The sequence below is a fragment of the Coregonus lavaretus genome, assembly GCF_964263955.1.
Source record: "Coregonus lavaretus genome assembly, chromosome: 4".
Classification (NCBI taxonomy): Eukaryota; Metazoa; Chordata; class Actinopteri; order Salmoniformes; family Salmonidae; genus Coregonus; species Coregonus lavaretus.
The window spans coordinates 54,730,488-54,753,373 of record NC_139991.1 but is presented as its reverse complement, the minus strand read 5'-3'; the positions used below and the strand labels follow the sequence as shown (position 1 = coordinate 54,753,373).

Genomic DNA, 22,886 nt, shown 5'->3' with positions numbered 1-22,886 from the left:
GGGGAACAGAAACAGATGTACACATTTATATAGAGTTGTAAACTAGTGAGCATGTCCATCCATTACAATTATTATATTGTTTTAGCAGAACGAAAACAAGACAAAGGCAAAGACAGTGTGTGCAACACGCACACGCACACACTAGGGTTGGCAGAAATATCAGCCCACAGAGAGAAGCACGAGATTGAACTTCACCCAACTTTCTAGAGCAGTGGTCACCAACCGGTCGATCGTGAGATTTCAATACGTTTAAAACCATGACTAGAGAGAGACTGTCAACGAATACAGCAAGGAGATGCTGTTTTTATGAGTGAGTTCATGTTTAAGTTCTTACTCAACACTGTCAACACTTCGTATTCAACACTTTTATAAGCAATAAAATGCGTGTTCTTCCTATTTCCACTCAGCACTACAACAAGCACTGCAGCAGTAATTAATGAGTAGGTATGTGTCTATAGGCTTGCGTTGTTGTTATTATTAGCGGCTTGGGTCTTTTTTAATGTTGAGGAATATTTTATTTTCTCTGTTCATAGGAGTAACAACATGAATTTGTGCATGAGGCAGAAATAATGCGGTGCGACTCGAGTTTCGCCATCATCTGGAAGACGGTGTTCCTTTTTGGTCAGTGTCAGTGGAGGAAAGGGAGAGCGGAGGGATGTTGAGAGGCGGACCCTCAGTCTGCTGCTATCTCCCTCCGCTGAGACTGACCATCAGATGCAGGCACCATCAGCCCAGTAAAATAAAAATAAATTTTTTAATGTATGCTCACTCAGCTGTGCTTCACAAGTAATACAACAACGGATCTATTACCAGTGTGATCATATAGCCTACCTCAAATTTTGAAATATAACTTTAAAAAATGGCCTGAACAACAATGCATTGGCAGGGCAATTCAAGCAAAGCCAATATGCGGTGATAATGTATTGGGCCTATAGCTTACTGCACAAACCTCATTGCTACAGTACTGTTTTGAATTGGTTAATGTTGCATAGGCTTACGTTTTTTAAGTAATGTTAAAAAACAATCTGAGCGGTAGACTCAAAGTGATCTTGACTCAGAAAAGGTTGGTGACCACTGTTCTAGAGTTTTCCCTGTTAACACTATCAACGTTTCCCTTGACTGTGGCAATTGTGATCGAATCAACGCAATATTAGCCACTTTCAATGCAACATACCAAAACAAAACGAACTGTGCAAGAGATTTTGTTGTAGGCAGAACGCATCGGAGTAGGATTCTATTGCATTGACATGCACTACTCAGCCTGTACTCTACACAAACCGGTGCGGCATAACCAATCAGAGCTGCAGTAGGCCTATATGCAAATAGACCATTGCCATATATGGATCTGTGCCATTTACTTTGAGGCTGGACTGTGTTTACAGCATGAGTAGATGCGTTTGGTCGTGATTAGATGATTGTTTTGAGATCAAAGCGAGAACTGCATGTAGCCAAGTGTGCAATAGGGGAGTGATTTGAAAAGCGGCAATGTTGTATTTTGAGACAGGCTTGAATAAGGCAGAGGGTAGTATAAATTGTCTGATTCTCTGTAATAATGGTATGGGAATAATAATGTTTTTATTTTGTAAAGTCGTTTCCTGCATCAAACAACACAACAACATTTTCAGTCACCTCCTTGTCCACTACTTATAACTATAAGTTAAGTATAACTATAAGAAATCTAGGATGTGTCAAATAAGTTATATCCTGCTCATGTCAAGATCAAGCTTCTTGGTTACAGCAGTGACATTCATACAGCAGTGACATTCATACGCCACTGCTTATAACTATAAATACTGGTGGTATTTCAAATGATATATCGCCCAAGCCTAGCACACACACACACACACACACACACACACACACACACACACACACACACACACACACACACACACACACACACACACACACACACACACACACACACACACATATATACACACCTAGCACCCCAGTCTCCTCCAGTCCTCCAAACTTCTGCATGGCTTTGATGGCTTTGGTCAGGGCCTCCTTGGTCTGGAGCTGTCCAGTCACCGGGTCAGGGGGTGGGAGGTACCCATACTTACTCAGCCAATCCTGGAAGAGACAACAGGAAGTGTTAAAGGCCTTCCGGTCATTCCTTACTACTGTGAATGTGTGTATGAATGCAGTTGGTGTTTGTTAGAATGTGTTTATATATGTGTGTTGCCATCCACCTACGGTGCTCAGAATGACAGAAATCACATTTTAATTATGATCATTCATCTTAACAGAACATTCCACTCCTGTAATGAAGCGGCCAATAAAACATCATTTTCAAACATTTGCCAAAATGCAATTCGTGGGAAAACTGATGAGGATATTCTCTCGATATCGGTCCAGCCAGATGGGTTCTCAGGTCATCGCGCAGACAGGAATAAATGAATAAATATCTCTCCGGGAAGCAGAAGGGCGGAGGTGTGCGTTTCATGATTAACGACTCAAGGTGTAATTGTAGTAACATACAGGAACTAAAGTGCTTCTGTTCACCCGACCTAGAATACCTCACAATCAAATGCCGACAGTATTATCTCCCAAGAGAATTTTCTTCGGTTATAGTCACGGCCATGTATATCCCCCCTCAAGCCGATACCACGACGGCCCTCAAAGAACTTCACTGGACTTTATGCAAACTGGAAACCACATATCCTGAGGCTGCATTTACTGTAGCCGGGGATTTTAACAAAGCAAATTTGAGGACTAGGCTGCCGAAGTTCTATCAACATATCGACTGTTGAACACGCGCTGCTAAAATCCTCAACCATTGCTATTCGAACTTCCGGGATGGTTATAAGGCCCTCCCCGCCCTCCTTTCGGCAAATCTGACCACGACTCCATTTTGCTCCTCCCTTCCTATAGGCAGAAACTCAAACAGGAAGTACCCGTGCTAAGGACTATTCAACACTGGTCTGACCAATCGGAATCCATGCTTCAAGATTGTTTTGATCACGTGGACTGGGATATGTTCCGGGTAGCTTGCGAAAATAATTTAGACTAATATACTGAAACGGTGACTGAGGTTATCAGGAAGTGTACAGTCATGGTCAAAAGTTTTGAGAATGACACAGGTATTGGTCTTCACAAAGTTTGCTGCTTCAGTGTTTTTAGATATTTTTGTCAGATGTTACTATTGTATACTGAAGTATAATTACAACCATTCCATAAGTGTCAAAGGCTTTTAATGACAATTACATTACGATTATGCAAAGACTCAATATTTGCAGTGTTGGCCCTTCTTTCTCAAGACCTCTGCAATCCGCCCTGGCATGCTGTCAATTAACTTCTGGGCCACATCCTGACTGATGGCAGCCCATTCTTGCATGATCAATGGTTGGAGTTTGTCCGAATTTGTGGGTTTTTGTTTGTCCACCCGCCTCTTGAGGATTGACCACAAGTTCTCAATGGGTTTAAGGTCTGGGGAGTTTCCTGGCCATGGACCCAAAATGTCGATGTTTTGTTCCCCGAGCCACTTAGTTATCACTTTTGCCTTATGGCAAGGTGCTCCATCATGCTGGAAAAGGCATTGTTTGTCACCAAACTGTTCTTGGATGGTTGGGAGAAATTGCTCTTGGAGGATGTGTTGGTACCATTCTTTATTCATGGCTGTGTTCTTAGGACAAATTGTGAGGGAGCCCACTCCCTTGGCTGAGAAGCAACCCCACACATGAATGGTCTCAGGATGCTTTACTGTTGGCATGACTCAGGACTGATGGTAGCGCTCACCTTGTCTTCTCCAGACAAGCTTTTTTTCCGGATGCCGCAAACAATCGGAAAGGGGATTCATCAGAGAAAATGACTTTACCTCAGTCCTCAGAAGTCCAATCCCTGTACCTTTTGCAGAATATCAGTCTGTCCCTGATGTTTTTCCTGGAAAGAAGTGGCTTCCTCGCTGCCCTTCTTGACACCAGGCCATCCTCCAAAAGTCTTTGCCTCACTCTGCATGCAGATGCACTCACACCTGCCTGCTGCCATTCCTGAGCAAGCTCTGCACTGGTGGTGCCCCAATCCCGCAGCTGAATCAACTTTAGGAGACGGTCCTGGTGCTTGCTGGGCTTTCTTGGGTGCCCTGAAGCCTTCTTCACAACAATTGAACCTCTCTCCTTGAAGTTCTTGATGATCCGATAAATGGTTGATTTAGGTGCAATCTACCTAGCAGCAATATCCTTGCCTGTGAAGCCCTTTTTGTGCAAATCAATGATGACGGCACGTGTTTCCTTGCAGGTAACCATGGTTAACAGAGGAAGAACAATGATTCCAAGTACCACTCTCATTTTAAAGCTTCCAGTCTGTTATTCTAACTCAATCAGCAAGACAGAGTGATCTCCAGCCTTGTCCTCGTCAACACTCTCACCTGTGTTAACGAAAGAATCACTGACATGATGTCAGCTGGTCCTTTTGTGGCAGGGTTGAAATTCAGAGGAAATGTTTTTTGGGGATTAAGTTCATTTTCATGGCAAAGAGTGACTTTGCAATTAATTGCAATTCATCTGATCACTCTTCATAACATTCTGGAGTATATGCAAATTGCCATCATAAAAACTGAAGCAGCAGACTTTGTGAAAATGTATATTTGTATAAACAACTGTATAGGTGATGTTGTGCCCACTGTGACTATTAAAACCTACCCTAACCAGAAACCGTGGATAGATGGCAGCATTCGCGCAAAACTGAAAGTGCGATTCACCGCATTTAACTATGGCAAGGTGACTGGGAATATGGCAGAATACAAACAGTGTAGCTACTCACTCCGCAAGGCAATTAAACTGGTAAAACTGTCACGGTTCAGACAGACGACAAGAGGACCACAATTGCGTCACACCAGAAAGTTTATTAAACTTAAGGGAAAAGGGAAGTAGGGAGTGAGTGAAGGCTCCAGGGGTTATTCCGTCCAATGTGCTGGGTCTGTGCCCCCCCCCAGTGGCAGCGATGCGTCCGATGACGCCGGTGGTTGGTGGTCCAGAAGTCCTGGGGGGGAGGAAACACAGACACAACGGGGCGGATGAAACAAGGCAGAAGTACAGTTCAAGGGAAATCCAAACACGTTGTAGCAAGGCAGAAGGCTGGTCAGAGTTACCGGGGTCGAAGAGTAGTCAGGAGTCGTAATGGCAGAAAGCAGGTCTGGTTTTCCTGGGGCAGAAGAGTATCCAAGAATCAGGCAGGTCCGGGGTCACAAAACAAGGGTGAGCCAGAAGCGCGAGCAAACAGGTTCCGGGTGTGAGCTTTGCAGACGATCTGACAAAGGAGAGCTGAAAGACAGGACTTTAAATACTGGGAGAGGTTAGTGGGTAATGCAGCGCAGCTGGCAGAGTAATTAGAGCCGAGCAGAGCAGGGACAGGTGGAGCTAGTTAGGCTGAGTAGAGAGAGAGTGGTGAGCAAAGTGGAAGATAGTGGAAACAAATTAAGGTGGTAACCCGGTGGAGTGAGAGGGCTCATGACAGAACCCCCCCCCCAAGGGACGGCCCCAGAAGTCCCAAGAGCAACACCACGCCGGGCGGGAGGAGGGGAGCCGGAGGAGGGCTAGAACTCCTCCGAACGGTCCGAGCGAACGTCCTCATCCTCGGAGGAAGCCGGAGGGCCGTGGTCGGGAGATGGGACAGGTCCCGAGACAGGATCAGGCACAGGACAGGAAGCCGAGCGGGCAGGACGGTTAGGGATCCCTCTGGGGCGGCCCCTACGGATTGCAGGTTGATCAGGATGCCGTTGGTGGAAGGCGGTGATGAGAGTCCTATCCACAATCCGACTAGCTGGCACCCAGGTCCTTTCCTCAGGTCCATAGCCCTCCCAGTCAATGAGGTACTGGAGACCCCTACCCCTCCGTCTGGACCGAAGCAGGCGGCGGACGGTGTAAACCAGACCACCATCGACGAGCTGTGGAGGAGGAGGACAAGGCGCAGCAGGGACCAGCGGACTCTCATGAATGGGCTTAATCTTAGACACATGGAAAGTGGGGTGCACCCTCATGGAATTAGGCAGTTGGAGCCGGACAGCAGTTGGGCTAATCACTCTTATGATAGGGAATGGGCCAATGAACCGAGGTGCCAGCTTTTGCGACTCCACCCTGAGTGGCAGGTTCCTTGACGACAACCACACCCTTTGACCAACATGGTAGGTGGGAGCAGGGATTCTCCGACGGTTGGCCCCGGTAGTGTAGCTGGCAACGGATCTGAGAAGTGTGGCTCGGGCTTGTGACCAGGTGCGGCGACATCGACGGGCAAAAGCAAGTGCAGATGGGCAAGTAACCTCCCCTTCCTGGCTGGCAAATAGAGGAGGCTGGTAACCATAAACACATTGGAAAGGGGACATACCGATGGCAGAGCAGGTCAGAGAATTGTGTGCGTACTCCACCCATGTCAATTGCTGCGACCAGGAGTGGGGGTTGCGTGAAGTCATGCATCGCAGTGCCTTCTCGAGCTCCTGATTTGCCCGCTCTGACTGCCCATTGGATTGGGGATGGAATCCGGAAGTCAGACTGACTGTGGCTCCCAGCAGGTGACAGAACTCCTTCCAAAAAGCGGAGGAGAATTGTGGACCACGGTCAGAAACTACATCCTTTGGCAGTCCGTGGATCCGGAAGACGTGTTCCAGGACCACCTGGGCGGTCTCCTTGGCGGTTGGGAGCTTGGGGAGGGGAATGAAGTGTGCCATCTTGCTGAATCGGTCAACTATGGTGAGAATGACGGTCATGCCACTTGAAGGGGGCAGCCCCGTGACAAAGTCAAGGGCGATGTGAGACCAGGGACGTCTGGGCACAGGCAGGGGCTGCAGCAATCCGGCTGGGGGCTGGCAGGACGACTTGTGTTGGTTGCAGATGGGGCAGGCTTGGACGAATTCCCGTACATCCTTTCTCAGAGAGGGCCACCAGAACCTCTGGGCGAGCAGGTTGTAAGTGCGGGTGGAGCCAGGGTGACAAGCTAGGCGGGAGTCATGTCCCCACTGAACGACCTGGGACCTCAGGTTTTCGGGGACAAAAAGGCGGTCAGCTGGGCAAGTGCTGGGACCGGGCTGGTTACGGAGAGCTTCCAGCACCTGTTCCTCAACAGCCCAGGTCAGAGCTGCTACGATGCAGGGACTTGGCAGAATCGACACAGGATCCTTGGAGGGGTTGTCATCCTTCTGGAATTGACGGGAGAGGGCGTCTGGCTTGGTGTTGCGTGATCCAGGCCGGTATGACAGAGTGAAATTAAACCTGGTGAAGAACAGGGCCCAGCGGGACTGCCTGGAGTTCAACCGTTTGGCCGTGCGGATGTACTCCAAGTTCTTATGATCGGTCCAAACGAGAAATGGAATGGTGGACCCCTCCAGCCAGTGACGCCACTCCTCCAAGGCAAGCTTCACAGCCAGCAGCTCTCGGTTCCCTATGTCGTAATTGCACTCAGAGGGGGACAACCGACGTGAGAAAAAGGCACAGGGATGGAGCTTCCTATCCTCCGCAGCCCACTGAGAAATCACAGCACCAACTCCCACATCCGAGGCGTCCACCTCCACAATGAATTGCCGGTCCACATCAGGCATCTGGAGGATGGGAGCGGAGGTGAACCTTACCTTGAGGGTACTGAAGGCCTTGTCGGCTGCTGGGGTCCAGGTGAAGGGTTGCTTGGTGCTGGTTAGAGCAGTGAGAGGGGCAGCAACGGTACTGTAGTTCCGGATAAACTTTCTATAGAAGTTAGCAAACCCCAGAAACTGTTGCAGCTTCTTTCTGTTCTCCGGAACTGGCCATGAAGTGACTGCTGATACTTTGGCAGGATCCATTTGGATACTTCCCTCTGCCACTATGTACCCCAGGAAGGCCACTGTCTTGACGTGAAACTCACATTTCTCTGCCTTGGCGTAGAGGGAATTCTCCAGAAGACGATGAAGGACTTGCTGGACATGGCGGGTGTGTTCAGACAGGTTTCTGGAGTAGATTAAGATGTCATCCAGGTAAACGAAGACAAACTTGTTTAACATGTCCCGCAGTACATCATTCACTAGAGCCTGGAACACAGCAGGAGCATTGGTGAGGCCAAAAGGCATAACCAGATACTCGTAGTGGCCTGTTGGTGTATTGAATGCGGTCTTCCATTCATCTCCCTCCCGGATCCGCACTAGGTGGTAAGCGTTTCTGAGATCCAACTTGGTAAAAACAGTGGCTCCCTGGAGCAACTCAAAAGCAGAGGTGAGCAGAGGGAGAGGGTAACGGTTTTTCACTGTGATGTCGTTGAGTCCCCTGTAGTCGATGCAGGGGCGAAGAGATCCGTCCCTCTTCCCCACAAAGAAGAAGCCAGCACCAGCCGGAGATGAAGATGAACGGATCAATCCTGTGGACAGAGAGTCATTGATGTAATCCTCCATGGACTTTCTTTCAGGAGCAGACAACGAATAAAGACGACCCCTTGGAGGGGCTGTTCCAGGGAGGAGGTCGATGGCACAGTCGTACGGTCGGTGAGGGGGCAGAGATGTGGCTCTTGCTTTGTTAAACACTTCTCTGAGACCATGGTAGCATTCTGGGACATGGGAGAGGTCAGGAGCGGAGTTAGTAGGTACTGGCCGAGGGGGTAGTGCGGCAGCAAGCAGGCAGGTTCGGTGGCAGTCCTCTCCCCACTCCCTGATCACCCCGGTCACCCAGTCGAGCTGAGGGTTGTGCCGGCGGAGCCATGGGTAACCCAGGATGAGGGGTTGGCCTGGAGAGGGAAGCAGGTGAAACTGGATAGTTTCTTGATGGTTTCCGGACAGACCCATCAAGACCGGGGCCGTGACATGAGTGACCGATCCGAGTAAGTGTCCGTCCAGTGCCCGGGCAGGAATAGGAGGTGTCAAACGGAGGTTCTCCAGTCCCAGTTGGCGTGCCAGCTTGATGTCCATTATGTTGGCTTCGGCGCCAGAATCCACCAGAGCAGCCAGGGTGTGAGTTGAGTCAGAGAGGCGGAGGTGAACTTGCAGCAGGGGTTTGCGGTCGGAGGACTGGATGGTCATTGAGCTCAACCGGACTCCCCCTATGCCCGGTGAGCTTCGGCTTTTAAAGGGCAGGTTACCACACGATGTCCATCACCTCCACAATAGAGGCAGAGGTTTGAGGTGAAGCGGCGCTGGCGCTCTGCAGGAGTGAGAGAGGCTCGCCCAATCTCCATAGGCTCAGACTGATCAAGCTGACTTGGGTGAGTGGCAGTAGCTGACAGGAGCCCAGTCGGATCTCTCCGAATGCCGGTAGTTGGTGGACCTTGGCGCCCCCTCTCACGACGACGGGTCTGTATCCTTCTGTCGATCCGGACAGTCAGTGCGATGGCTTCATCAAGAGTGGAAGGCAGTTCATGGGAGACCAACTCGTCCTTGATATAGTCAGCCAAGCTATGGAAGAACGCGTCCACCAACGATGGTGTGTTCCAAGAACTTCGTCTTGCCAGGGTTCGGAAGTCGATGGAATGGTCTGCGACTGTACGTCTGCCTTGTCGAATACTGAACAGTTCACGAGACGCCTCTGCGGTTGGTGAATCCAGGTCAAACACCTTCAGCATCTCCTCAGCAAACAGGTCGAAGGTTGCACATGCGGGGGTTTGACGTTCGAACTCTGCTGTTCCCCAGAGTCGAGCTCGGCCCGTCAGGTGAGTGATGGCATACCCGACCTTAGCCCCCTCCGTGGCGAAGGTCCTTGGCTGCAAGGAGAACTGAAGTCGGCAGCTAGTCAGGAATGGCCGGACCTGGGTAGAATCGCCGTTGAACCGCTCGGGGTTTCCAATCTTGGGTTCCGGGGCAGCGGCTGCAATGACCGGGGCAGGTAACTCGGAGGCAGGGCTGGTGGGCAGACTGGCTGGGGTAAGGTTGGTGAGGAGTTGGATGATCATGGCGAGTTGTTGTTGCTGCTGCTGGGACTGCTGCTGGTGCTGCTGGAACTGCTGATGCTGTTGGTGGCCGACCTGAAGCAGAGAGGTGATGTCGCCGCTCATGCGGCCTAGCTCTCTCTCAGTGTGTTCCAGGCGTAGCATGGCGGTGGGTTGCTCAGGTTCTTCGGTTTCCATGTCGGGGGAAGTGTGCGCTGAGTCCATAATGGTCAGATCGTACTGTCACGGTTCAGACAGACGACAAGAGGACCACAATTGCGTCACACCAGAAAGTTTATTAAACTTAAGGGAAAAGGGAAGTAGGGAGTGAGTGAAGGCTCCAGGGGTTATTCCGTCCAATGTGCTGGGTCTGTGCCCCCCCCCAGTGGCAGCGATGCGTCCGATGACGCCGGTGGTTGGTGGTCCAGAAGTCCTGGGGGGGAGGAAACACAGACACAACGGGGCGGATGAAACAAGGCAGAAGTACAGTTCAAGGGAAATCCAAACACGTTGTAGCAAGGCAGAAGGCTGGTCAGAGTTACCGGGGTCGAAGAGTAGTCAGGAGTCGTAATGGCAGAAAGCAGGTCTGGTTTTCCTGGGGCAGAAGAGTATCCAAGAATCAGGCAGGTCCGGGGTCACAAAACAAGGGTGAGCCAGAAGCGCGAGCAAACAGGTTCCGGGTGTGAGCTTTGCAGACGATCTGACAAAGGAGAGCTGAAAGACAGGACTTTAAATACTGGGAGAGGTTAGTGGGTAATGCAGCGCAGCTGGCAGAGTAATTAGAGCCGAGCAGAGCAGGGACAGGTGGAGCTAGTTAGGCTGAGTAGAGAGAGAGTGGTGAGCAAAGTGGAAGATAGTGGAAACAAATTAAGGTGGTAACCCGGTGGAGTGAGAGGGCTCATGACAAAAACATCAGTATAGAGACAAAGTGGAGTCGCAATTCAACGGCTCAGACATGAGACATCTGTGGCAGGGTCTACAGACAATCACTGACTACAAAAGGAAAACCAGCCACGTCGCCGACACCGACGTCTCACTTCCAGACAAGCTAAACACCTTCTTCGTCCGCTTTGAGGATAACAGAGTGCCACCGACGAGGCCCACTACCCACGACTGTGGCCTCTCCTTCTCCGTGGCCGACGTGAGTAAGACATTTAAGCATGTTAACCCCCGCAAGGCTGCCGGCCCAGACAGCATCCCTAGCCGCGTCCTCAGAGCATGCGCAGACCAGCTGGCTGGTATGTTTACGGACATATTCAATCTCTCCCTTTCCCAGTCTGCTGTTCCCACATGCTTCAAGATGGCCACCATTGTTCCTGTACCCAAGAAAGAAAAGGTAACTGAACTAAATGACTATCGCCCTGTAGCACTCACCTCTGTCATCATGAAGTGCTTTGAGAGACTAGTCAAGGATCATATCAGCTCTACCTTACCTGTCACCCTAGACCCACTTCAATTTGCTTACCGCCCCAATAGATCCAAAGACGATGCAATCGCCATCACACTGCACACTGCCCTATCCAATCTGGACAAGAGAATACCTATGTAAGAATGCTGTTCATTGACTATAGCTCAACTCCATAGTACCCTCCAAGCTCATCATTAAGCATGAGGCCCTGGGTCTGAACCCTGCCCTGTGCAACTGGGTCCTGGACTTCCTGACGGGCCGCCCCCACGTGGTGAAGGTAGGAAACAACATCTCCACTTCGCTGATCCTCAAAACTGGGGCCCCACAAGGGTGCGTGCTCAGCCCCCTCCTGTACTCCCTGTTCACCCATGACTGCGTGGCCAAGCACGCCTCCAACTCAATCATCAAGTTTGAAGACGACACAACAGTAGTAGGCTTGATTACCAACAATGACGAGACCACCTACAGGGAGGAGGTGAGGGCTCTGGGAGTGTGGTGCCAGGAAAATAACCTCTCACTCAACGTCAACAAAACAAATGAGATGATCGTGGACTTCAGGAAACAGCAGAGTGCACCCCCCTATCCACATCGACGGGACCACAGTGGAGAAGGTGGAAAGCTTCAAGTTCCTTGGTGTACACATCATTGACAAACTGAAATCGTCCACCCACGCAGATAGTGTGGTGAAGAAGGCGCAACAGAGCCTCTTCAACCTCAGGAGGCTGAAGAAATTTGGCTTGGCACCTAAAACCCTCACCAACTTTTACAAATGCACAATTTAGAGCATCCTGTCGGGCTGTATCACCACCTGGTAGGGCAACTGCACCACCCGCAACCGCAGGGCTCTCCAGAGAGTAGTGCGGTCTGCCGAACGCATTACCGGGGGCAAACTACCCGCCCTCCAAGACACCTACAGCACCCGATGTCACAGGAAGGCCAAAAAGATCATCAAGGACATCAACCACCCGAGCCACTGCCTGCTCACCCCGCTTTCATCCAGAAGGCGAGATCAGTACAGGTGCATCAAAGGTGGGACCGAGAGAATGAAAAACAGCGTCTATCTCAAGGCCATCAGACTGTTAAATAGCCATCACTAGCACATTAGAGGCTGCTGCTGCCTATTGAAATCACTGGCCACTTTAAGAAATGGAACACTAGTCACTTTAATAATGTTTACATATCTTGCACTACTCATCTCATATGTATATACTGTATTCTATTCTATTACATTGTACTGTATCTTAGTCCATGACGCTCTGTCATTGCTTGTCCATATATGTCATGCCCTGGCTCTGGGGACTCTTAAATGTTGAGCCAGGGTGTGGATTTTCTATGTTTAGTTTTCTTTGTTTTTGGTTCTAGATCGTTTAGATCTATGTTGGCCAGGGTGGGTCCCAATCAGAGACAGCTGTAGCTCGTTGTCTCTGATTGGGGACCATACTTAGGCAGCCTGTTTGGCACTAGTATTTTGTGGGATCTTGTTCCGAAAGGTTTGTGTTGTAAACTAGGACTTCACGTATCGTTTGCTGCGCCTTGGTCCGCTTCATCTGTCAACGATCGTGACAATATATGTACAGTGAGGGAAAAAAGTATTTGATCCCCTGCTGATTTTGTACGTTTGCTCACTGACAAAGAAATTATCAGTCTATAATTTTAATGGTAGGTTTATTTGAACAGTGAGAGACAGAATAACAACAACAAAATCCAGAAAAACGTATGTAAAAAATGTTATAAATCGATTTGCATTTTAATGAGGGAAATAAGTATTTTATTTGACCCCCTCTCAATCAGAAAGATTTCTGGCTCCCAGGTGTCTTTTATACAGGTAACGAGCTGAGATTAGGAGCACACACTTAAAGGGAGTGCTCCTAATCTCAGTTTGTTACCTGTATAAAAGACACCTGTCCACAGAAGCAATCAATCAATCAGATTCCAAACTCTCCACCATGGCCAAGACCAAAGAGCTCTCCAAGGATGTCAGGGACAAGATTGTAGACCTACACAAGGCAGGAATGGGATACAAGACCATCGCAAAGCAGTTTGGTGAGAAGGTGACAACAGTTGGTGCGATTATTCGCAAACGGAAGAAACACAAAAGAACTGTCAATCTCCCTCTGCCTGGGACTCCATGCAAGATCTCACCTCGTGGAGTTGCAATCATCATGAGAACGGTGAGGAATCAGCCCAGAACTACACGGGAGGATCTTGTCAATGATCTCAAGGCAGCTGGGACCATAGTCACCAAGAAAACAATTGGTAACACACTACGCCGTGAAGGACTGAAATCCTGCAGCGCCTGCAAGGTCCCCCTGCTCAAGAAAGCAAATATACAGGCCCGTCTGAAGTTTGCCAATTAACATCTGAATGATTCAGAGGAGAACTGGGTGAAAGTGTTGTGGTCAGATGAGACCAAAATCGAGCTCTTTGGCATCAACTCAACTCAACGTGTTTGGAGGAGGAATGCTGCCTATGACCCCAAGAACTTTACTGCCTCCAGCTCACATTGTAAAGTGGTGGTGATGCACTGATAGCCTGTTGCCTGCACTTAAATGGTGAATGGGAGGCGTGCTTCAGTTACCAGTTGAGAAATAAAAATAGTAGGCCTAGCTCTTTTTAATCGTGCACCAAAACAGGTTTTAACACGTGATTGCATTTAGAATTGTTGCGCAACGAATGGGCTTATACAAGCACATGTTTTACTCCAGCAGCAATCAGCTGAGGAGCTGCAGGAGAAATCCTGCTCAAAATAGGCTCTCTATGCTGTGCATGTGTGATAGTTGTGTTGGATAAATAAGATAGGATACATGATGACTAATGAAAATACACACAGGCCAATTTAATTCCACTTTATTATGCAAATTAACCTATAGACCGATAAGCAAGACGATCAAATGTATTTCCATTGACTGGTATTTCCATCAATGAATAAAAAGCATTATTTTGCAATGGGATTTTTTTTCTCCCTGTCATTTTGGCAGCAACAGTTGTATTTATTGGCTAACGGAAACCCTGGTGTGTAGGTGTATGTGTGGTGGAAAAGGTGGCTATGAACAGGTAACCAAAGTATAAACCCAGTTTGATCTCTTTGTATCTGTGGCCCACAATGAGTGTGTGTGTGTTTGTGCGTCCCTGTGTTTGTGCATGCATATGTGTGTGTGTTTCCAGTAAATGCACACTACTCACACCTAACACTGATGACTAGAGAGAAATCTCCAGAGAGTTAATCATGTCTGGCTCTAATGAGAGTTCTGACCTCCTCTCTTACACAGTCATATCCACTCAAGCATTTTCTCCTCCGTCTCTGAGCATGCAGTCAGAGCTGGTTTTGGTTTAAATGGGCTTTTGATCAGCGTTGAGTGATAAATGACTTGGATCGATAGCCAAGACCCCCCCACCACCCCTTCTATTGACAACACTCCACAAATTCCATTAGCCAAATTGCTTTGTGCTTACACCACAATCCTACCATTGATATGAGCCTCCCTGTCCATGGAATTCTTAGAGTTCAGTGCTCCAAAATGTTTTAGGGACTCTAACTTACACTAGGAAACACATCAAGTTACGTTTTTTTATCAAAATGTACAACTTCTCCTACCTCATAAAATAACAACATTATTGTCATTATTATCAGATTCCAACCAACTCCCCCTAACTGTAACAATGACGCTGTGAGTCGAGAAGTAGGTGCAGGTGAAACGTTAAATAAAATAACAAACATGAAACGAGACAGCATAAACACAGGAACACTACCGACTGAGGACTAAACGTAAGGGAGGGACATATAAAGGGGAGGTAATGAGGAAGTTAATGGAGTCCAGGTGTGAATCATAATGATCTGCATGTGCGTGTAATGATGGATGCCAGGTGTGTGTAATGATGAATCCCAGGACCAGTGGTTAGTATTCCGGCGACGTCGCACACCAGAGGGGAGGAGCAGGAGTAGACGTGACACTAACGAACAAAACTATAAAGTGAGTCACCATGACTACACTAATCAGTGTGTGTGTGTCTGTGAGTGTGCGTGTGTGTGTCTGTGTGTGCACACGCTTAAGTAAGTGTGTGTTTGACATCTCAAATCCTGGAGTGTGAAAGAGAAAAGTGACACATCTGAAAGCGTTAATTCTGCAATTGAGGCAGCTGTGAGCAGTGTGTTTGCACCTTAGTAGTGCTGTCAAACCAAACCAAAGCACTCTGACTTCCTGCTTGCTTAACTCAGCAGCTAGCTGACAACTCACCACACGTGTGGTGGACACTCACACACAGCCACTGGCCCAGAGACTCTGTTTACTGCCTGACTTATAGGAGCCAATCTAACACATCTGATAGCTGCAAAAGCTACTTGAGAAAGAACTGAAATTGAAAAAGTTGACATCTATAGCAGCTGATTTAGAAGAATGAAGACATCAGCATTTCAGTCGTCTGCTGACTGGAGAGTGGAGAGAATGGAAGATTGTGGGTCAAGGGGTTTTGCTCTGATTCGGGGTGGTTCTGCTGAGCTGGTAGGTTCTGTGTCGCCTAATAGTCCAACTGCCACCACACTCCCCAGTTTTTAATGGATTGGATTCAGCAGAATAACACATTTGGTGAACTATGAGTCTAAGCCTACTCATACTGTACACTGGCTTGGGCATTCATCAAGCTGCCTCTAAGAGACTCCTAATACCCAGAGAGAGAGATGGCGAGATGGAGAGAGAGGGAGAGAGAATACAGAGGACAGTGCTCAGTACTGAGAGAACAGACCCTAAAGGAGGACAACACATCATCAGAGAGAAAACAGTGTGGGATTAAGGAAAGAGAGGATAAGAGAAAGGGAATGACAGAGTGAGGGGGCGAGATAAAAAGGAAAGAGAAAGCACAGTGAGAGAGACAGATGCAACAGTATGTGTGTGTGTGTATTTTGTATTTTGTATTCTATGTAGTACTGTGCGCCTCCCATAGTCTCTTCTTGACTATGGGTGGCATGTCTTGTGGGGTATGCATGGGTGTCCGAGCTGTGTGCTAGTAGTTTAAACAGACACCTCAGTAATTTCACCATGTCAACACTTCTTACAAAAACAAGTAGTGATGAAGTCAATCTCTCTTCAAATTTGAGCCATGAAAGATTTACATGCAAATTATTAATGTTAGCTCTCGGTGTACATTTAAGGGCCAGCCGTGCTGCCCTGTTCTGAGCCAATTGTAATTTTCCGAAGTCCCTCTTTGTGGCACCTGACCACACGACTGAATAGTAGTTCAGGTGCGACAAAACTAGGGCCTGTAGGACCTGCCTTGTTGATAGTGTTGCTAAAAAGGCAGAGTAGCACTTTATCAACAAGGCAGGTCCTACAGGCCCTAGTTGTTGGCCCTAGTTGTTGATACAACAGTAGCTAAGATGGTGTTTCCCAAATACAATGCTTTTAGTCTTTGAAATATTTAGGACTAACTTATTCCTTGCCACCCATTCTGAAATGGACTGCAGCTCTTTGTTAAGTGTTGCAGTGATTTCATTCACTGTAATAGCTTACGTGTATAATGTTGAGTCATCTGCATACATTTACTCAAAGCCAGTGGCATGTCATTAGTAAAGATTGAAAATAGTTAGGTGCCTAGACAGCTGCCCTGGGGACTTCCTGATTCTACCTGGATGATGTTGGAGAGGCTTCCATTAAAGAACACCCTCTGTGTTCTGTTAGACAGGTAACTCTTTATCCACAATATAGCAGGGGGTGTGAAGCCATAACACATACATTTTTCCATCAGCAGACGATGATCGATAATGTCAAAAGCCGCACTGAAGTCTAACAAAACAGCTCCCACAATCTTTTTATCATCAATTTCTCTCAGCCAATAATTTGTGTAAGTTAGTGCTTGTTGAATGACCTTCCCTATAAGCATGCTGAAAGTCTGTTGTCCATTTGTTTACTGTAAAATAGGATTGTATCTGGTCAAACACAATTTTTTCCAAAAGTTTACTAAGGGTTGGTAACTGATTAGCTGATTGGTCGGCTATTTGAGCCAGTAAAGGGGGCTTTACTATTCTTGGGTAGTAGAATTACTTTTGCTTCCCTCCAGGCCTTGAGGGCACACACTTTCTATTAGGCTTAGATAGACAACAATTTTCCCAATTAAAAAATCATTAAAGTAATTGGCAATATCAGTGTGTTTTGTGATGAATGAGCCATCTGATTCAATGCATGATGGAGCTGAATTTGCCTTTTTGCACAAAAGTTCATTTAAATTTAAGCTGCTCCAAAGATTTTTACTAGCATTCTTTACACCATTTATCTTTGTTTCATAGTATAGTTTCTTCTTATTTTTATTCATTTTAGTCACATGATTACTCAATTTGCAGTACGTTCGGATGTGCTGCCAGACTTATTTGCCATTCCTTTTGCCTCATCCCTCTCAACCATACCATTTTTCAATTCCTCATCAATCCACGGGGATTTAACAATTTTTACAGTCATTTTCTTAATGGGTGCATGCTTATTAGTAACTGGAATAAGCAATTTCATAAATGTGTCAAGTTCAGCCTCTGGTTGCTCCTCATTACACACCACAGACCAACACATATTATTTACATCAACAACATACGAATCACTACAAAACTTATTGTATAACCTCTTCTACACTATATTAGGCCCAGCCTTTGGAACTTTTTCCTAGATACAGTGGGGAAAAAAAGTATTTAGTCAGCCACCAATTGTGCAAGTTCTCCCACTTAAAAAGATGAGAGAGGCCTGTAATTTTCATCATAGGTACACGTCAACTATGACAGACAAATTGAGGAAAAAAAATCCTGAAAATCACATTGTAGGATTTTTAATGAATTTATTTGCAAATTATGGTGGAAAATAAGTATTTGGTCACCTACAAACAAGCAAGATTTCTGGCTCTCACAGACCTGTAACTTCTTCTTTAAGAGGCTCCTCTGTCCTCCACTCGTTACCTGTATTAATGGCACCTGTTTGAACTTGTTACAGTATAAAAGACAACTGTCCACAACCTCAAACAGTCACACTCCAAACTCCACTATGGCCAAGACCAAAGAGCTGTCAAAGGACACCAGAAACAAAATTGTAGACCTGCACCAGGCTGGGAAGACTGAATCTGCAATAGGTAAGCAGCTTGGTTTGAAGAAATCAACTGTGGGAGCAATTATTCGGAAATGGAAGACATACAAGACCACTGATAATCTCCCTCTGGGGCTCCACGCAAGATCTCACCCCGTGGGGTCAAAATGATCACAAGAACGGTGAGCAAAAATCCCAGAACCACACGGGGGGACCTAGTGAATGACCTGCAGAGAGCTGGGACCAAAGTAACAAAGCCTACCATCAGTAACACACTACGCCGCCAGGGACTCAAATCCTGCAGTGCCAGACGTGTCCTCCTGCTTAAGCCAGTACATGTCCAGGCCTGTCTGAAGTTTGCTAGAGTGCATTTGGATGATCCAGAAGAGGATTGGGAGAATGTCATATGGTCAGATGAAACCAAAATATAACATTTTGGTAAAATCTCAACTCGTCGTGTTTGGAGGACAAAGAATGCTGAGTTGCATCCAAAGAACACCATACCTACTGTGAAGCATGGGGGTGGAAACATCATGCTTTGGGGCTGTTTTTCTGCAAAGGGACCAGGACGACTGATCCGTGTAAAGGAAAGAATGAATGGGGCCATGTATCGTGAGATTTTGAGTGAAAACCTCCTTCCATCAGCAAGGGCATTGAAGATGAAACGTGGCTGGGTCTTTCAGCATGACAATGATCCCAAACAAACCGCCCGGGCAACGAAGGAGTGGCTTCGTAAGAAGCATTTCAAGGTTCTGGAGTGGCCTAGCCAGTCTCCAGATCTCAACCCCATAGAAAATCTTTGAAGGGAGTTGAAAGTCCGTGTTGCCCAGCGACAGCCCCAAAACATCACTGCTCTAGAGGAGATCTGCATGGAGGAATGGGCCAAAATACCAGCAACAGTGTGTGAAAACCTTGTGAAGACTTACAGAAAACGTTTGACCTGTGTCATTGCCAACAAAGGGTATATAACAAAGTATTGAGAAACTTTTGCTATTGACCAAATACTTATTTTCCACCATAATTTGCAAATAAATTCATTAAAAATCCTACAATGTGATTTTCTGGATTTGTTTTCCTCATTTTGTCTGTCATAGTTGACGTGTACCTATGATGAAAATTACAGGCCTCTCTCATCTTTTTAAGTGGGAGAACTTGCACAATTGGTGGCTGACTAAATACTTTTTTTCCCCACTGTATGGCTACTATATTGTGATCACTATATCAAATGGATTTGGATACTGCTTTAAAGCAAATTTCTGCAGAATTAGTAAAGATGTGATCAATACATGTTGATGATTTCATTCCTGTGCTGTTTGTAACTACCCTGGCAGGTTGACTGATAACCTGAACCAGGTTGCAGGCACTTTTTACAGTTTGAAGCTTTTTCTTGAGTGGGAAGCTTGATGAAAGCCAGTCAATATTTAAATCACCCAGAACATATCTCTTTCTGTTGATATCACATACATTATCAAGCATTTCACACACGTTATCCAGATAATGACTGTTAGCACTTGGTGGTATATAGAAGCTTCCCACAAGAATGGGCTTTAGGTGAGGCAGATGAACCTGTAGCCATATTACTTCAACAGTATTTAACATGAGATTCTCTCTAAGCTTTACAGGAATGTGATTCTGAATATAAACAGCAACACCTCCACCATTGGCATGTCTGTATTTTCTGTAGATATAACCATGTATTGCTACCACTGTATCATCAAAGGTATTATCTAAGTGAATTTCAGAGATGGTCAGAATATGAATGCCATCTGTTCCTAGCCTATTATTGATTTCATGAACCTTGTTTCTTAGGCTACATATGTTAACGTGGGCTATCTTTAGCACTTTTCTGGGATGCATGATGGTTTTCATTGCTTTACTTGGAAGCTTAGCAGAAGTAGATATTCTCATGTTATTTATGTTAGTGCAGGGTAAGCTGCACACAATGGACTTCCTACTAGGGCACACCACCTCAGTGCTAACAGTATAACTCTGGTTCATAGGCACATGATTACTGCATACAATAGCTGTAGGATCAGCAAAGGCATTCAGGGCATTTAGAGGGACATAAATTAGGTTACTTACATTGTGTCTTCCAATGCCCCTGGGATAATGTACATTTGCTGAAGTATTATGACAACTCAGCGACACAATGGTAGGGATTAACTGAGCTGGGCTTGGGTCATTGATAAATCATTTTCTCAACACAGCCTTACAATGCTGTGAAATTATCCAGGAACCCAAATGATTTGTTTCCAGATGGTATCAAAATGGTCAATAAATGTTACCCCCACAGAGCTGCAATAGTCACGTAGCCAGTTATGGAGGGCTAAAAGTCTGCTGAAACTTTCATTGCCATGATTTAGGGAGGGCACAGGGCCAGATATTATGAGCCTTTGTTGGTGTCAAACAGAGACCCAATCAGTTCTTTAAAATCCATCTTCAGCTGTTCTGAGTTGCCCTTCATAATGTCATTGAATACCATATGAACTATGATAGACTCACTTTCCCGATGCAGGTTTAAAATGTTTGGGAGCAGCTTATTGATATCCGGTACTCATGCTCCTGGATAGCACAACGTTTTTGCTCCAGGGACTGAGACATTTCTTAACATTGAACTGCCCAATACAATGGCCAGAGAAGGGGATGGAGAAATCCGCCCATTCCTATCCCTCACACAATTCCTGGAACTTTTCACGGTCCCACAAGAAGCAGAATAGCGTGCGCCCGCAGCTCCCGGCGATAGGCCCAGACCTCCCACAGCAGGCAGAGCCCTGTCAGATCCAGAGAGAGGGAAAGGAGCCGAACTCGATGACAAAGCTGCTGCTGGAGTCAGCGTAGTTGGAGTCAGCACAGCCGTCGCAGACACAGGCAGTCCCAGCGAGGAAGGCGCAGGTAGATCAGGCACCATGGCGGCAAAGCTATTTCTCATGTCAATCTGCTCTGGACCTTTCGCAGACACTCCAGTCCACTTAGCAGCATGCCGCTGCCTTCGGTTTCCACGACTTGTGACATGGGACCAGCGCTGTTTGGAACAATCCTCTTGCTGTTCTCTGTCTACTCCACTACAAGATGGAGGAGGAGGAGCAGATGGAGATGACTTCCTTGGCAGGCAAGTTCCAGGTAGCACAGGCCATTCAGATAGGGACAGATGACAAGGCGGGGATACATCCATCAAGCCCGAGTGCCGTTCAGCCACAGGAGTTGAGAACGAGAAAGTTCAAATTTGCGTTATCCCCATAGATTCACGCAGAATTGAAATTAGCTTACTAAGGATAGCCACCTAATTCCTGTAATCCTCCGCAAGCAAACAATTGCCGCATTGGAACTCCGGATTGTCAATATTGTCCCGTACAAGAGCGTAACAAACACAGATTCTACAGCGCTGGAAAAGTTTGTTAGCTATTCCAGGCGAAGTGGGCTCCATTGCAACCTAGCTAGCTAGCTAGCTGGCTAGTTGGTAGCAGGTTTTGACACAAACACTTACGAACAAAATAAAACTTCCTAAACAACATTTACATGACATTTTAGTCATTTAGCAGACACTCTTATCCAGAGCGATTTACAGTTAGTGAGTGCATTCATTATATATATATTTTTTATATATCCCCCCCGTGGGAATCGAACCCACAACCCTGGCGTTGCAAACGCCATGCTCTACCAACTGAGCTACATCCCTGCCGGCCATTCCCTCCCCTACCCTGGACGACGCTGGGCCAATTGTGCGCCGTCGCATGGGTCTCCCGGTCGCGGCCGGCTACGACAGAGCCTGGATTCGAACCAGGATCTCTAGTGGCACAGCTAGCACTGCGATGCAGTGCCTTAGACCACTGCGCCACTCGGGAGATGGCCGAAACAACAGGTCGAGGCGCAGGAGGTATCCGAGTCCGTAACAGGAGTTTGTGTGTGTGTGTGTGTCTGTGTGTGTGTGTGTGTATGTGTGTGTGTATGAGAACACTGTGTATAAATCTGTGATGAATCACTCCAGTATCCCTGCACATTGAAATAACGGAACTGGCACTGCACTGACCTATATATAAGACCTGTATATAACTGCATTCTCGTGTTTCTTCTTATTTCATGTTTTCTTCTCTCGCATTTCACGTGTTTTATTTGAAGTGTTTTATTTCACGTGTTTTTATCTATATTACTACCTTCTATTGTGCATTGTTAGGAAAGAGCTCGCAAGATAAGCATTTCACTGTACTGTTTTACACCTGCTGTATCCTGTGCATGTGTATGTGTGTGTGTGTGTGTGTGTGTGTGTGTGTGTGTGTGTGTGTGTGTGTGTGTGTGTGTGTGTGTGTGTGTGTGAGCTCTCCATCTCCCGCTGGCTGGGAAATCGATGCATGACGAGTTATAGCACACTCCGCGGCATTGCCCTGGCACAGTTATCAACTTCAGTGGGGGCTCTTAAGAAGTGGGAGATGAGATCCCTCTCACCAGCTACAACACAATACAGCCACACACACACCACACCAGGCCACCTACCCTGCCACAGTCCTCACACCTGCTTACCTAGCTCTAAACAAGCCTATGATTGAAAGGCTAGGACAAACACCAGCATACTCCCTTGAGGATCAGAGTTATACACCACTGGACTGATAACGGGAATA

General features: G+C 47.0%; 1 protein-coding gene across 1 annotated transcript in view; it reads right to left on the bottom strand.

Annotated features, from left to right (window-relative positions):
• Nucleotides 1-1,998, bottom strand: part of LOC311128429 (matrix metalloproteinase-17-like) — a gene marked incomplete at its 3' end in the record, with an annotated part of 41,470 nt that extends 39,472 nt beyond the window's left edge. Inside the window, exon 1 of the mRNA XM_084160563.1 lies at nt 1,944-1,998. Coding sequence (XP_084016689.1) covers nt 1,944-1,983 — 40 coding nt within the window. The 5' untranslated portion in view covers nt 1,984-1,998. The remainder of the gene's footprint in view (nt 1-1,943) is intronic.
• Nucleotides 1,999-22,886: the final 20,888 nt, after the last annotated feature.